This window comes from Callionymus lyra, chromosome 19 (genome assembly GCF_982586985.1).
Source record: "Callionymus lyra chromosome 19, fCalLyr1.hap1.1, whole genome shotgun sequence".
In the NCBI taxonomy this organism is placed as follows: Eukaryota; Metazoa; Chordata; class Actinopteri; order Syngnathiformes; family Callionymidae; genus Callionymus; species Callionymus lyra.
Genome location: NC_141836.1, coordinates 14,570,459 through 14,583,821, shown reverse-complemented (window position 1 = coordinate 14,583,821; position 13,363 = coordinate 14,570,459). Strand labels below are relative to the sequence as shown.

General features: G+C 42.7%; 1 protein-coding gene across 1 annotated transcript in view; it reads right to left on the bottom strand.

Moving 5' to 3' along the window:
* Positions 1 to 558: 558 nt before the first annotated feature.
* The window catches only part of LOC148059646 (protein bicaudal D homolog 2-like), a 31,576-nt gene continuing 18,771 nt past the window's right edge, over positions 559 to 13,363 (bottom strand). The window contains exons 4-10 of the mRNA XM_087781034.1: positions 13,129 to 13,343; positions 12,820 to 13,066; positions 11,246 to 11,503; positions 10,978 to 11,181; positions 9,748 to 10,287; positions 9,291 to 9,442; positions 559 to 4,377 (exon numbers count right to left, since the gene is read on the bottom strand). Coding sequence (XP_087637160.1) covers positions 4,035 to 4,377; positions 9,291 to 9,442; positions 9,748 to 10,287; positions 10,978 to 11,181; positions 11,246 to 11,503; positions 12,820 to 13,066; positions 13,129 to 13,343 — 1,959 coding nt within the window. The 3' untranslated portion in view covers positions 559 to 4,034. The remainder of the gene's footprint in view (positions 4,378 to 9,290; positions 9,443 to 9,747; positions 10,288 to 10,977; positions 11,182 to 11,245; positions 11,504 to 12,819; positions 13,067 to 13,128; positions 13,344 to 13,363) is intronic.

Sequence of the window (13,363 nt, the reverse complement as noted above, 5' to 3'; positions counted from 1 at the left end):
TGAGCTGAATATTAATCACACACACACACACACATATATATATATATATATATATATATATATATATATATATATATATCCATCTCTGGATTAACCGTTTGCCTGAAGCCGAGTGGAATTTTAAACCCAAAGTGTCGTCTTAATACAAACAATTCCCAGTTTATTGCAACCTTTTACACACATTGATAATCAGTAAAACTGTCACAACAGGAAGTGTTTTTTTGTTTTTTTTTCGCTCCTTAAGTCGACGCTCATCTGTGTGTGGGTGTTTCTCAAGGGTCCAAGAAGAATAAGGGGGACAGAGGAAGTGGTGGGGGCGAGGAGGTGGTCTTCATGCCGGACTGCCGGGAGCGGTCGCCCAGTTAGAAGTTGAGATTTAGTGAAACGTGATCAGGTCCTGCAGCCGCCGCCGCCGAGACAGCTGGGAAAGTACCCCCCCCCCCCCACACACACACACCCCCAACTCCCCTCCTCGACTACCGCTGGGAAAGCTCGGATGTGAGCACATTCCGAGAGAGTTAACCCCTCGACTGCTGAATGAAGACGCAGAGACGAAGATGAACTTAAGTCACATTTATTGATTTTACCCAGCATGACTACCTTTACACAGACGTCCCTCCTCCTGAGCAGAAAACAAACAAAAACACTTTCACAGGATCAGCGTTGATGCATCAGATTTAAATTTTGTCGTTTTCCATTTTCTTCTTCTTTCTAAATCACCCTGACGGAAGTTCACGTGTTTGTTTTCAATCCTGTGTAAAGGTTCCATGACCGAGGAACATGCATATGACATCGAGCTGTAATCAATATGCCATTAATCGTAATGCACATCATTGATAAGAATACAGTACTGCATGACAAGTCAAATAAATACCAACATACGCGTGAAAGTTATTTCATATAAAGATATCAAACTCTCATAATGGATCAATACTGAAACACAATATGACAATATAAAGTTTTTTTTGCACAGCTATCACTGTCGCTTCCAGCAAACAGAAAACGTTCAATGTAAAATCTTGAATTGCACTTTTTAATCAAAAATATTCCTCATCTTTTTAACTTTGATGCCTCAACAAGCGAGCGTTGGCGACCAATGGCACAGTTCAAGCTTGTTGATGCTCGTTTTTTTGTTTTCTGTTTCCTGAAAACACATCGCTCAAAGATAATGTAAAAAAAAAAAAGGAAATATATATATTTATATTAAAAAAATGGACAATACTATTGATATCACATCACCGTCACCAAGCTTGAGAGACGTTTCTTTTTAAATATGACACTGATCTACCTCCGAAACACCGACGCCGTTTTCGTTCAACCCCAGGAGGCCAAAGGGATCGTCCCCAATATTTATTAGTAAAAAAAACAACCTCAATACCCCTGAATTGATTTAGAAAGGATCACTGACCGACAGAATTCAACGCAATTCTTCTTTAATCTAATTTCAAAACTATCAGTTAGAAAGGGCGGAAAAATCCCCTCGCACTTATTGCTGCTCACAGTTTGTTGTAAAATTCCTCCAAAGACAAAAAAAAAACACACAAAAGAAAAGCCTAGTCTAAAAATTCTCCCTTGAAACGAGGAAAGGCACTACCGGTTAGAAACATAGGACTACACCAACCAAAAGTACCGCCTTCCTCTGCTGACCAAGCTTCAACCTAAGTGGGCGTGCCAGGATTCGGCACAATAAACCAAAGGGAGAATAAAACCATTCCAATTTGGAATTTTTGTAATTGTCGCGCTTTGCGGAGAATTCTGGGAGTCAGTGATCCACGCTCTTGGCAGGAAAGCTTTGGAAAGCGCCCCAAAAATTCGCTCAATTTTTCAACTTGCCTATCCGAGTCAGAGCGCCGTCAAGTTTTTCTTGTTATTTTGAACTATTCCTAGGAATAATAAATATATGAAAAAACCCCAGAATTTGATCACCCTGGATTTTTTTTTTGTGTGTGAGTGTAGAACATGGCAGTAGAACACAAAAAAAAGACACAGCATGACAAAATTATAATGATTAATAAACGGTAAAAAAAAATCTCAAGAAGAAGCGTTTGTGGCTGTGAAGAGACTCACAAACCCACAAACTCTTCTTCAATAATATGTTATGACGCTATATCATGAAAGTGCAAAGATCAAACAATAAAACTAAATAAACAGTGTGAGCTCGTGTCCCCTGGCTTCTCATTGGACGGATCGGTGACCAATCAGATACTTGGGAGTTATTCGCTTTTAGCCGCGGCATGCTAACAATTTAGAAAAATATTTAAAAAAGTGGACGGATCGAAATAGGATTTACCAACGAGTGGATAGACTTTACAGTGTGTCGCCCTTTTCTTGTCGCTTCCTCCGTTACTGCGGAGAAATCAACATTAGCATTAGCATTAGCTTCGCGGTTAGTGTTGGACTCAAATGTTAGGAAGCCGATGGGCTCGCAAGTATCCTCCGGGACACGGGTCGCTCACGTCCAACATGCAGGTTTAATGACAGAGTTGGGACATGCAGGCTTGTTCGGAAAATAGACGGATGAGTAACTAAAAAGGGGGCGGGGCCTGCAAGCGGAGGTAGGAGGAGCTTCGTTAGCTGTAAGTTAATTTCCTTTTTTAAATCCCACGTTTTGGGTCTTGAGACAAGAGGGACGTTTTGAAAATCTTCTCCTCAAGTCCAGCTTCCTCCACCGGGAACTCTTTTCCCTCAACTGAACATACTGAACTGAAGGGTGATCAACCTCTCGAGAGGTTGTCTTTTAGCCTCGTGTCCATGCTGCGGCCGAGGCGGGTTGAATCCTGCAGGATCAGACGTGGATCCTGCAGCATCCTTCGCTCAGCGCCATAAAGCTAAAGTCTACGATCCACAGGCAAAACATGGATTAGTAAACACAAGCCCCACTTTTTTTTCTTCTATTTGCGTAGCTTGTAAAAGGTTAAAGCTATTGTGAAAAACCACAACCTTCCTCGTACACAACACAAACCAATGAAAATAAACTCGTCCACACACAGGCAAGAAGCTTGGAGGGTGAGGGGATGGGGGTGGGGGGTTACCTGACATATATTCTCGCTAGTTAAAGGGGATGTCGGGGGAACAAGCTGCTGACCATCTAAAGGAGAAAGAGGCCGACAAAGCGACCCAGGAACAAGACACTGGTTAGAGACATAAGGAAAAATCAATACAGCCACGTAAAGAGTAAAGCTAAGCACGCTTTCCTCGAAAAAACAAACAAATGTAGAGTGAGGACGGACGGCTCAACTTAAGACAGACGGACAGGGCTTTACATCGACGAGTATCAAGTTTAAAGTTGTCGTTGAGCGATGAGATGTAGTGCCTTTTTTCCTCCTTTTGTGTTTGTGCTCATCGGCTTTGATGGAAACTATATTGCAGTCCCCATCTTGAATTTCACAGAAACGTGAGGCACCTGTGCTGAAGTGCACTTTGTTTGGACGTGGACTGAACTTTCCACCACTCTTGAGCTTCTCTTAAGCTCGCCTGACAACCATTTTTGTTTTTACTTCATGTAGAGCCCTGTTGTTCTCGAAGTTTCTTAGCTACTCCCGACATAGAAAAATAAAAAATCAAGAAGCTTGTAAGCGACGAGCAAAGCCATGCAGTTCTACCGACTCTGCTGTGCTATAGTGTCACCGGCTCCTCCTGGATTACTCATTTCTCTGACCCAATATGTCCACCGTCAGTGGCGGGAAAATCAGAATATTCCTACCACTGAAAACAAGCCAAGACGACCTCAAGACGACCTCTTGACGTCGTTGCTCCCGCGTGTGTTATAATAACCAGGTAATACACTCAGGGAACAAGAACACTGAAGCCTTTTCAACATATATGCGGCGCACGTCGTCGAAGGAAAGAATAGACACCCCCCGTTTAAGAGCACAAAACTCCCAATGGAACCCGGGTCCACATGCCATATATGATCCAAACTCTAGTGTCACACTGTACACATCCCCCCTAAGCGTTTAGCACAACACGGTTAGCATGGAGCGGAGCGAGCGAGTGGGGGCTCTTCTGTACACATCAGTCCTCGTATGGACGTCTCAGTCGCAGTAGATCTTGTACTTCTCGCTGCAGTAGATCGCCGGGCCTCCCAGGATGCCGCTGGGCAAGGCGTTGTGGTGCTCCGGTCGGGCGGAGCAGGTGAGGCTCTGACTTACGATGGGGGCGCCCCCGTGCGGGACCCTGCTGCGGGTCTTGGCCCGCCCCCCCGTGCCGCCCCGGCGCGTCTGCTCGGTGTCGAACTCCAGCTCTTCCAGGCGCTGGGTCAGGGCCAGCTTCTGCTGGATGGCCATGCGCAGCAGGGAGTTGAGGGTCTTCTTCTCGTCCTCCGCCGCCGCCAGCTGCCGCTGCATCTCGTCCAGCTGGGTGACGTACTCGTCACACCTAAGGGTCGAGAAGAGAGTGGCGGTCAGGTATATTTTTAATGAATTAATAATTTATTAATGAATATTTAACAAGAAAAATCTACATTCCTGAAATTCCTTTTATGCAAAGAGCATTGCCATGATGGGAAAATCAAAATAATATAGAAAAGGACATTTTAAAATTAACTCATTGGATGGAATATTATTTAATTTCAATAAAACATTTGTTTTAGGCATAATTGGTTTGTTGTATTTCACCGTTATCTCATCTAGATGGCGCTGCAGATCACTGCCTTGGTGGTTGATTTCTTATTTTGTGTATTAATAGTTTCCTGTGAGTCATATTCAGGGGAGAAGCTTATGAATAACAGATCTACAGCTTCCGATTGTTTAATTCAATTCAATTAATTATTCTTTTTTAATTATTTTTTTAATTAATGCCATTTTATGGAGATGTCTCTAATTTTATTTTAATTGATTGTACTTTGTTTCATTAATTTCTTGTTAATTTATTCGCATCATTTCATTTTTATATTCTGTAATGGCAATAAATTCCAGTGTTGTGTTTACAAGACTGGCAATACAAGTTGTATCGTTTGATTTAATTATTACTTAATTTCAAATTAATTTGTTTTCTTTAAAAAATATTTTATTTACTCATAAATATAAATTGTATTATATATCATTGTTATCTTATCCGTAATTAAAGTTTATATGCATTATGACCTTTCACCTAAATGAAAATAAATGTTTTACTACCAGCAGGTGGCGATAGAGAGTCACTGCTGCAGCAGTAGCTGCTGCAGTACTACTCACGTTCATCCTCTTCTACTAGTAGATGAAAACTCAGTCCAAAAAATAAAACCTTCATATTCACATGTGCCGATGGTCGTTTAATATAATTATACCGGGGATTTGTTAAATATATTTAAGGGATGAAAGATTTAACCTCAGGGTCACCGAGTTGATCCTTCTCTGCGTCACCTGAGTCAGGTGAGCGGAGGAAACATTAGTGTTAATCACTCCGAGAGGATCACGCGTAAGCTTCACTCTTACCGTCGATGAGTGAGATCAAATAATAACTCTGGGCAGAACAAGTGAGCGAGCAGGTTTTTTAGAAACTGGGTCAAGCATTTTTTTTTGTTTGTTTACTTAATATCAATATGTTTTTTATTTGTCGTCCGGGTTCGATGTTTTTATTTCTAACTCGCCTTCTTTGTTTGCAGGGTAATCCGGGGCCAACCAGTCAAGATGAAAACATCAGTAACAAGCAGATGTTTTCGCTCCGGGTGCACGTGGTTGGTGCTCCACGTGAACTCTGGCCTCGGATCACGGCACCAATATAAACCGGCCCCCCCTTCAAACACCCTTCTTGTGCATGCAGTTTGATTCCCAGCGGGGGCCAAACACAGACAATAGGGATCAACGTTGCTTCATTAAACCCCAGTATGAGATGGGGGGGGTACAACCTAAAAGTGTAGCCGTAGACGTGGGGGGTTTCAGTATTTTCCCGGGAAAAACAGAAGAGTCTATTCTTGGGAGTGGTGGGACACAAAGAGAGCCTTTTTTATTCGGCAAAGTGACAGTGAGTGTGTGATGGCACAATAGACGAGACGGGACGAGGGGGGACGGTGACTCGGACAAAAACAAGCTCTTTTATGATCCGGATTGTAAATAAAAAAGACTCAATAGCGGAGTTTTACCGTCACACATATATCATAGATCAATAAAGTTAAAAAAAAAAAGAAGAAGAAAGAACTGACATCTGCTGTCGTGAGAAAGAAACACAAGAAATGATCACAAAGAAGAAATGGAAAAAAAAGAAGAAGAAATGTAAACAAAAAGAAGGAACAGTCGTTATGCTAGCGTATGCTAAAGCTAATTGGGGATTATTTAATTATTATATACATCTTTGTTTCAAACTCAGGGTTCATAGCCAGATACACGTCAACAGAATCCCAGAACAAACTATTAAAGATTAAAGAGCAACATTTTTGTTTAGAAAAACAGGGATTGATGAGGTTAAAAAGAAATGACTATGAAGTTTTAAAAAAAAGGTACAATTTGATCGTACAATGTATATTCTAGAATCTAGATCAATAAAGTAAAAAAAAAAAAGGATCACAAAAAGAGATCGACACTAAAGAAAGGAAAATGAAAACCTAACCAACAGAATCAAAAACATACTTTAAAAGGTAAAAGAGCTAAGAAACAAAGAAAAATAGGTATTAACACTGTTGATATAACTATGAAGTAAAAAAAAAAAAAAAAGAGAACCAAAAGTAAGAGTTTGACCGTACATGTATATTAGATCAATATAGTAAAAAGGAGCTCAAAAATGTAATGGAAACAAAAGAAAAAAAAACTGGTATATGCTAATGCTAAAAGCTAATTGTAGATCACTTATTTATTGTTGTGATTCTCTTCCAATACATTTAAAAGTCATGAAAAATTTAGTTATGAAAGCAGTGATCGAGGGCGAGAAACGACTTGCTAAATGTTTTATTTAAGGAACAGGCAGTGTGTGGGTGTGTTGGGCTGGTGAAGACGTGACTTCAACTAAGGGTTTAACTGATAATTGCCTGAGCTATGACTGGAATCATGTCGAGACAAATCTCGCTGTGGAATGTTGAAACCAGAGGCCGACTGTTAGCTCGACCCTGCTGCCTGAAGCTGGAAACACACTCGGATCCACCACACAGTGTCTCAAGTCACACTAAAGCTTACACTAGGAAATATACACATTCTTTCCCTCTCTTCGAGACACTTGTCTCGGAGAGTTTTAGAAAATCTGAACAAGATGATTACCATGAAAACAAGACACATTAGTCTCCTGTAGTGGGCTTCAGATGAAAAGCCGGGCCCCCTTCCTCCTTTTCTCTACAAGAAGACTAGCGGACGGGGTGTTTGGTGGAAAAGGGACGGACGGGTGGAAGGGTGAGGGGGTGTGACGGCGGTACAAAGAGAGCGAGTGTGGGAACCCTCGGTCGGACGGCTCCCCCAGCCTCTTTTGGAGGACCATGACCCAAGATGACTTTGTGGAGGAGAATATTTTACGAGAGAGGAGACAAACAAATGTTGTTGCCGTCATTTTCTCACCAAATCGTAAAGTTGAACACAGTTAAAGAGTGTAAGTATATCACAATATTATTTCTTATGATACTATATTGATATTGGACAGCATTGTATCGATTATAAAAAAAAAGTTTAATATTTTTTTCATTTTTTTTAACTTGAAAAAAATAACCTGATGCATTCCCATAGTTTTTTATGGTTTATACTTTAATAAAGTGGGTATAAAACACGATTATTCTATTATGTACAGTTAAAAATATTCAGGCATTTGTGTTGCAGCTGCTAGATGGCGGCCGTCATTACATCCTCCGCAGCTAAGAGACATTGAAATGCAGCGAGATCCCGTTTGTGACTGAGGATGAGAGGATACAGTCGACTCCAGCGGCTTTCAAAGCTAATGTTTTACATGTTTAGGTTTCAAAACAAATGAAAGCAGTTACGACTTTGTCAAGAGTCTGTGAATTCTGCAACGAGTCGAGTACTCTAAACAAGGATATATTTGAAGTATTGTCAAACAGTATTGCAATTTATCGTAGTGTTGTCGTTGTCGTGATATCGCCAGATTCTTTCCAGTATAAAGTCCTCAACAAAATGGGTCACAGACCAACTTTTTCTGGCTACTTCAGGCCACAGTACCCAAGATTATTGACACACTGCATATACCAAGATTCACAAATTGCAAAGGCTCTACTCCGAGTCTCTGATGACAATTCTGACTTAAGCTCCGTTTTTGGTAGAACAGAAGTGGAAAGGCTTGAAAAGATGATCATACTCGTTCATTGAAGAGTTGCTTGGACCATTTTTTGGTCCTCAGCCTAAGTAAAGTGGGACATTCTTCATCATTTGTCCACATAACCTTCAATGTCAAATTCATTTGATCTAATTTTAAGAAGCCCAACATGGACAAATAAGGACTTTTCTGCAGCCTTGTCTCCCAAACCCCTCCCTCCCCCTCCTGTGTCCCGCTCTACTGTAGCATAAACGAAACATGAAGCTTTGTTTGACAAATAAGACAAAAAGAACCTCCTTTTACTGCAACTGCAAGGGTAGAAAAACATGCCAGTGTCAACTAGCTTGTGTTGAGGGGTGCGTAATCCTGACCAAGATGAGGTGGGATTATATGAAGAACCTTTGACCTGCTTTCCTTCAGACCAGGAAAGATTAGTGAACGTACAGGACCATCTGACCCCCCCGAGCCCTCCCACCTACTACACATGGACATAAGTCACGAGTCCAAAACACGACTTAAGTGACATATTTAAATGATACCCAGATTAAATACCTTCTGTTCCCCACAGCGATAGTACAGTCGCTTTCAGGATACAAACAATACCCCTAACGTTACCATGGAAACTAATCTGGCCCGTGAAAAACAATGGATATTATCTGTGCTTAAGATTAACTTGTATTATTGTGCATTAATGCTGGCAGACTTTTGTTGTTACACCGGAATAGACAAGTAAACATGCATACGATGACAGATATTGACACGGCAGTTAGTTAATTAGTGAAATAAAATATAGATAACGTTTAAAATAAAAATAGATTATTAATCAAACATAAATGGAAGATAAAAGATAATTTAGATATAGCGTGGGTTTCTTTACAGGAAAACAATTAAAAGGAAAAAAAAAGAAAGATAAAATTAACCAGATGATTTAGGTATAACCCATATTTTCCCTTATGGGTGAGACTTAGTAGAATAGTTGTAGATAAAATCATGAACAAAATCAATCAGTAAAAATGCAAGGACAAAGTCCAAGAAGCGGGATTTCAAAGAGACTCTATAAAAACACTGATACAAGGTGAGACTCAGACTTTATAAATCTCTATTCACAGGTGAAAAACGTTTCTTACCGTGTGGCGAACATGGCTCTCAGGGACGAAAAGGTGGCGGCGTCTTCTTTCAGCGCTTTGAGCTCGTTCCTCAGCTTCATCATGGTCTCGGTCACCATCGCCTTCTCGTTCTCGTACTTGCTCTTCAGGTTGGCCATGGCCACCTCAGCCGTCTGTGCAGACATCGACCAGAAGAATATGAAGCCATTTGACGATACATAAAACTGAAATAATGCTTAGAACTCCATTTTATTTTGTATTAAAGACTAAAAGTGGCTTCGATTGATGTGCTCCAGAACAACTGCTCACATAACTACGGGTCAGAATTCTCTTAGATCTTCACTCACTATGTATCAGCAGCTGCTCCTTGTTGTTAACACCAGACTTTGTTACCAAACATTTGCTCAAACAGCTGAAAGATCCATGAATAGCCGTCGCCTACTTTTCCGACAACTGTTGAATTGATGGAAACACGAACCTGCTTGTTGGCCTTCAGGACGGCTCTCAGTGTCGCGATCTGCTCCCTCTTGGTGCTGAGGAGGGACTTGAGCTTGAGGATCTCCTCCATGCAGGCCTCCTTGTCCTTGTCGGCGACGGTGCCCAGCTCCAGGGTGGCCACCCGCTGCCGCGACAGCTCGGTGGTCCGGTCCACGGCCAGCTGCAGGTGCTTGATCTGATCTCTGATGATGGCCACCAGGTTGTAGATGTTCATCGGCTCGCGCCGGTGGTCGGACGACGGGGACGGCAGGGACGAGGAAGGGGGGGACACGTCGCCGGCGTCGCTCTTGTCGGAGAAGAGGCCTTTGGTGAGCAGGATGGGGGAGCGGCGGCCGCGGCCCTCGGGGCTGCTGCGGCCGCCCTTGCCTTCCTTGTAGAAGTCCAGCATGACGCGGTTGGGGGTCTCGTTGTTGCACATGCACACGTGGTTGTAGAGCGTGGCCAGCTCTTCGCTGAAGGTGACCAGCTCGTCCTGGGCCACGCTCAGGCTGCCCTGTGACTCCCCTGCTACATCTGTCAACTACAAACAGAGGTGAACGTTAGCATCACGGCTAACTTTATCAGGGAACAGAAGTTATTTTTAAAGCACCTTGCTAGACCAGGGTCACAAAGCGCTTGAACAATCAAAAACAATACACAGTTAAAAATACCTAAACATTTAAAATCTGAAAATTAGAAAAAAGCCTGCACAAATAAAACATTTTAAGATGTTTCTTGAAGGAGTCAGTAGACTTCATCAAACACAGAGGGAAATTTAAAAATTGATCCTGAAAGAAACTGGCAGCCAGTGAAGAGTTTTAAGGATCGGGGGAAATGTGAGTTCTCCTACTAGAGCAGGGCAAAATTCTCGCTGAATAGTAAGTAAGTAAGTCATTTTTATTTATATAGCGCTTTTCCAGACCAGGGTCACAAAACGCTTAAACAATCAAAACAATACTCAATAAATTATATACTTCAAAGGTCAAGATAAAACTGATAACACAACAGGAGTTCCAGAAAATCAAGGAAAAGCCTGAACAAATAAAAACGTCTTAAGATAGGTTTGTATTAACTCCAGGCAAGACAGCTCCTTTTTGTTTATACATTTATGAAAATAAACTATTAAAATAGTCCAAACGAGAAGACACAAATGCTTGGATTATAAACTCTAAATCGTGTTGAGACACCATTTTCCTAAATTTGGAGATTTTTCTCAGTTGAAAGGTCTCACCTTGCGAAGCTCCTTCTCCATCGCAGCCTTCTCTTCGATCTCCGTTGTCCTGGACTTCTCCAAAGTGGCCAGCTTCTGACCCAGCGTGGTGACATCGATCTCCAACCGGCTTCGTTCTTCATCGTAGCGAGACTGACAGGATTGATATTCAGCCTTCAGAGTCTTCAGTTCCTCCTTCAGCTCCCCTGCTTCAGAAACGGCCACCTGAAGGAAGACCCAAAAATGTTAAATCACGTTTTTATTTTTAGAGTTACAACGCTGGTCTTACCTTGTACTTGCACTCTAGGATCTCAGGTCCGTTGATGTCCACCTCGTAGTAGTCGCCGTCGTCGTTGCTGTCGCGCTCCTTCTCGTTGTCCAGCGCCGACTGCCGCTCCTTGCTGGCCTGGAGCTTGCGGATGGCGTTGAGGTTCTCCGTGAGCCGGTTGACCTTCTCCTGATGCTCGGACAGGGCGCCGTTCGCCTGCTCCAGTTGTTTCTGGGAGTCCTGCAGGTTGGACAGCAGGTTGACCTTCTCACGCTCCATCTGAAAGACCACAGAGCAGATCCTTTATTAATGACATACTAATAGTAGAATCCAGCGTGAGGATTATCTGTCATGTGTCATGAGTCTATGCGAGGTTTTGTGTTACTCAGGAATGTGTGGCACGATTCCCGGTCGCTTGGCTATGCAATCCGGCTGACCTTGAACATTTGCTGTTCAGATCGTAGTTGGCGGAAAACCAGGTGGGTCGTCTTACACCCACACGCCTCATCCGTCAATAATACATGCCAAAAATCTTTTTTTTTTAAAAGGGCACGGCAAATATAAATCAGTATATTAAAGTAAAAGAAGAATAGGTGTGGAAATGATTGTAATACGTGCAGATGACTGACATTTTACCTAGTCCCCAAAAATTCTAAAAATCAGCATAGTCAGCAGATTTTTATTTTCACAATATAATAATCAATCAATCAATATATTTTTTAAAAGAAGCAGCTTGAGGCGGATCTCATTCCTGCCTGGTGACCATGGTACCTAATCAAGCGCAGCCTTAAAACCCGTGGTGATCAAGCAGATGGCGGGTCATCCGGTGCCACCACCCGCTGCCTCAGTCTGCGGCGTGCGCGCCTCCCTGGATTAACTTCACCTCGCCGGCCATGGCATGGACTCACAACGTGACTCATCTTAATGGAGTTCGAAAGCTTGGCCATATGTGGCCGACCATGAATGAATGAATCTCTAAGTGTTCAGAAGAAAGGGAATATTTACATCCCGCGAGTTATCCGACTCAAATTACTTTCAATATCCCTTTCCTGCTACAAATCTAAATAAACATGCCTGAATTAATTTAGATGCGCTCACAATTATATGCTCAGAAAATAATACTGTAAGACCATAAATCAAGGTCTGTTACAACTGACAAAATGTAGCCCCAATAAATACTGATAGAACACAGGTTTAGTCCGTTATAACTGCTAAAATGTTTTCCCAAAATAAAACTGATAGAATAAAAGTTTAGTCTGGTAGAACTGACAAAATGTACCCCCCAAAAAATACTGATAGAACACAAGTTTAGTCTTTTACAACTGCTAACATGTATTCCCGAAATAATACTCCTAGAATATAAGTTTAGTCTGGTAAAACTGACAAAATGTACCCCCAAAATAATACTCCTCGAAAATAAGCTAGTGCCAATTAATTAAAAAATCTATTTTTGACAGGGTTTGTATTCTTTCAAGATGGTTTCTGGCCTATTCAAGCACAAGTACCTTCTCTGCAGTACTGATTTGGCACTGGTATGGTAGAGCGAAACCATCCCCAATAAGGGATATAACGTTTGACAGTTTCAGAACACACACCTGCACAAGCTGCTGTTTGAGCTTCTGGATCTCGGAGATGTGCAGCTCGCTGAGCAGGTCGTCCACGAGGCTGGGCGCCGGGTGGAACAGCTCCTCCTTCTTGGCCGGGGAGATCCGGTTGTTGTCGGCGATGACGGCGGCCAGTTTGTTGAAGCCGTTCTCGAATCCATGCAGGGCGTCGTCGTTGTTGGGTTCGGTGGAGGCGTCGTCGCTGAACTTGAGCCCGTCGAGGGAGATGCTGAGAGGACTGAGGGAAAACAAAGTGTCAGTCCATGTTCGTCGAAGCATGTGTGTGTGTGTGTCGCTCACCTGTGATACAAAGTGTCTCCGATGTTCATGTAGTGCGACAGCTCCTTCCTCAGGGAGGCCTTCAGCTCGCGCTCCGTCTTGATGGTCTCCAGGGCCTCCCCGAGCTGCCGCTCCGCGATCTCCTTCAGCCGGATGGCGTCCTCCAACTGGCTGTTCAGGAACTGAGTGTCTTCCTCCAGGCGACGGATTTCATGCTTCAGGCCCTCGAACTCCACCTGGGGGGTGCGACGGAATC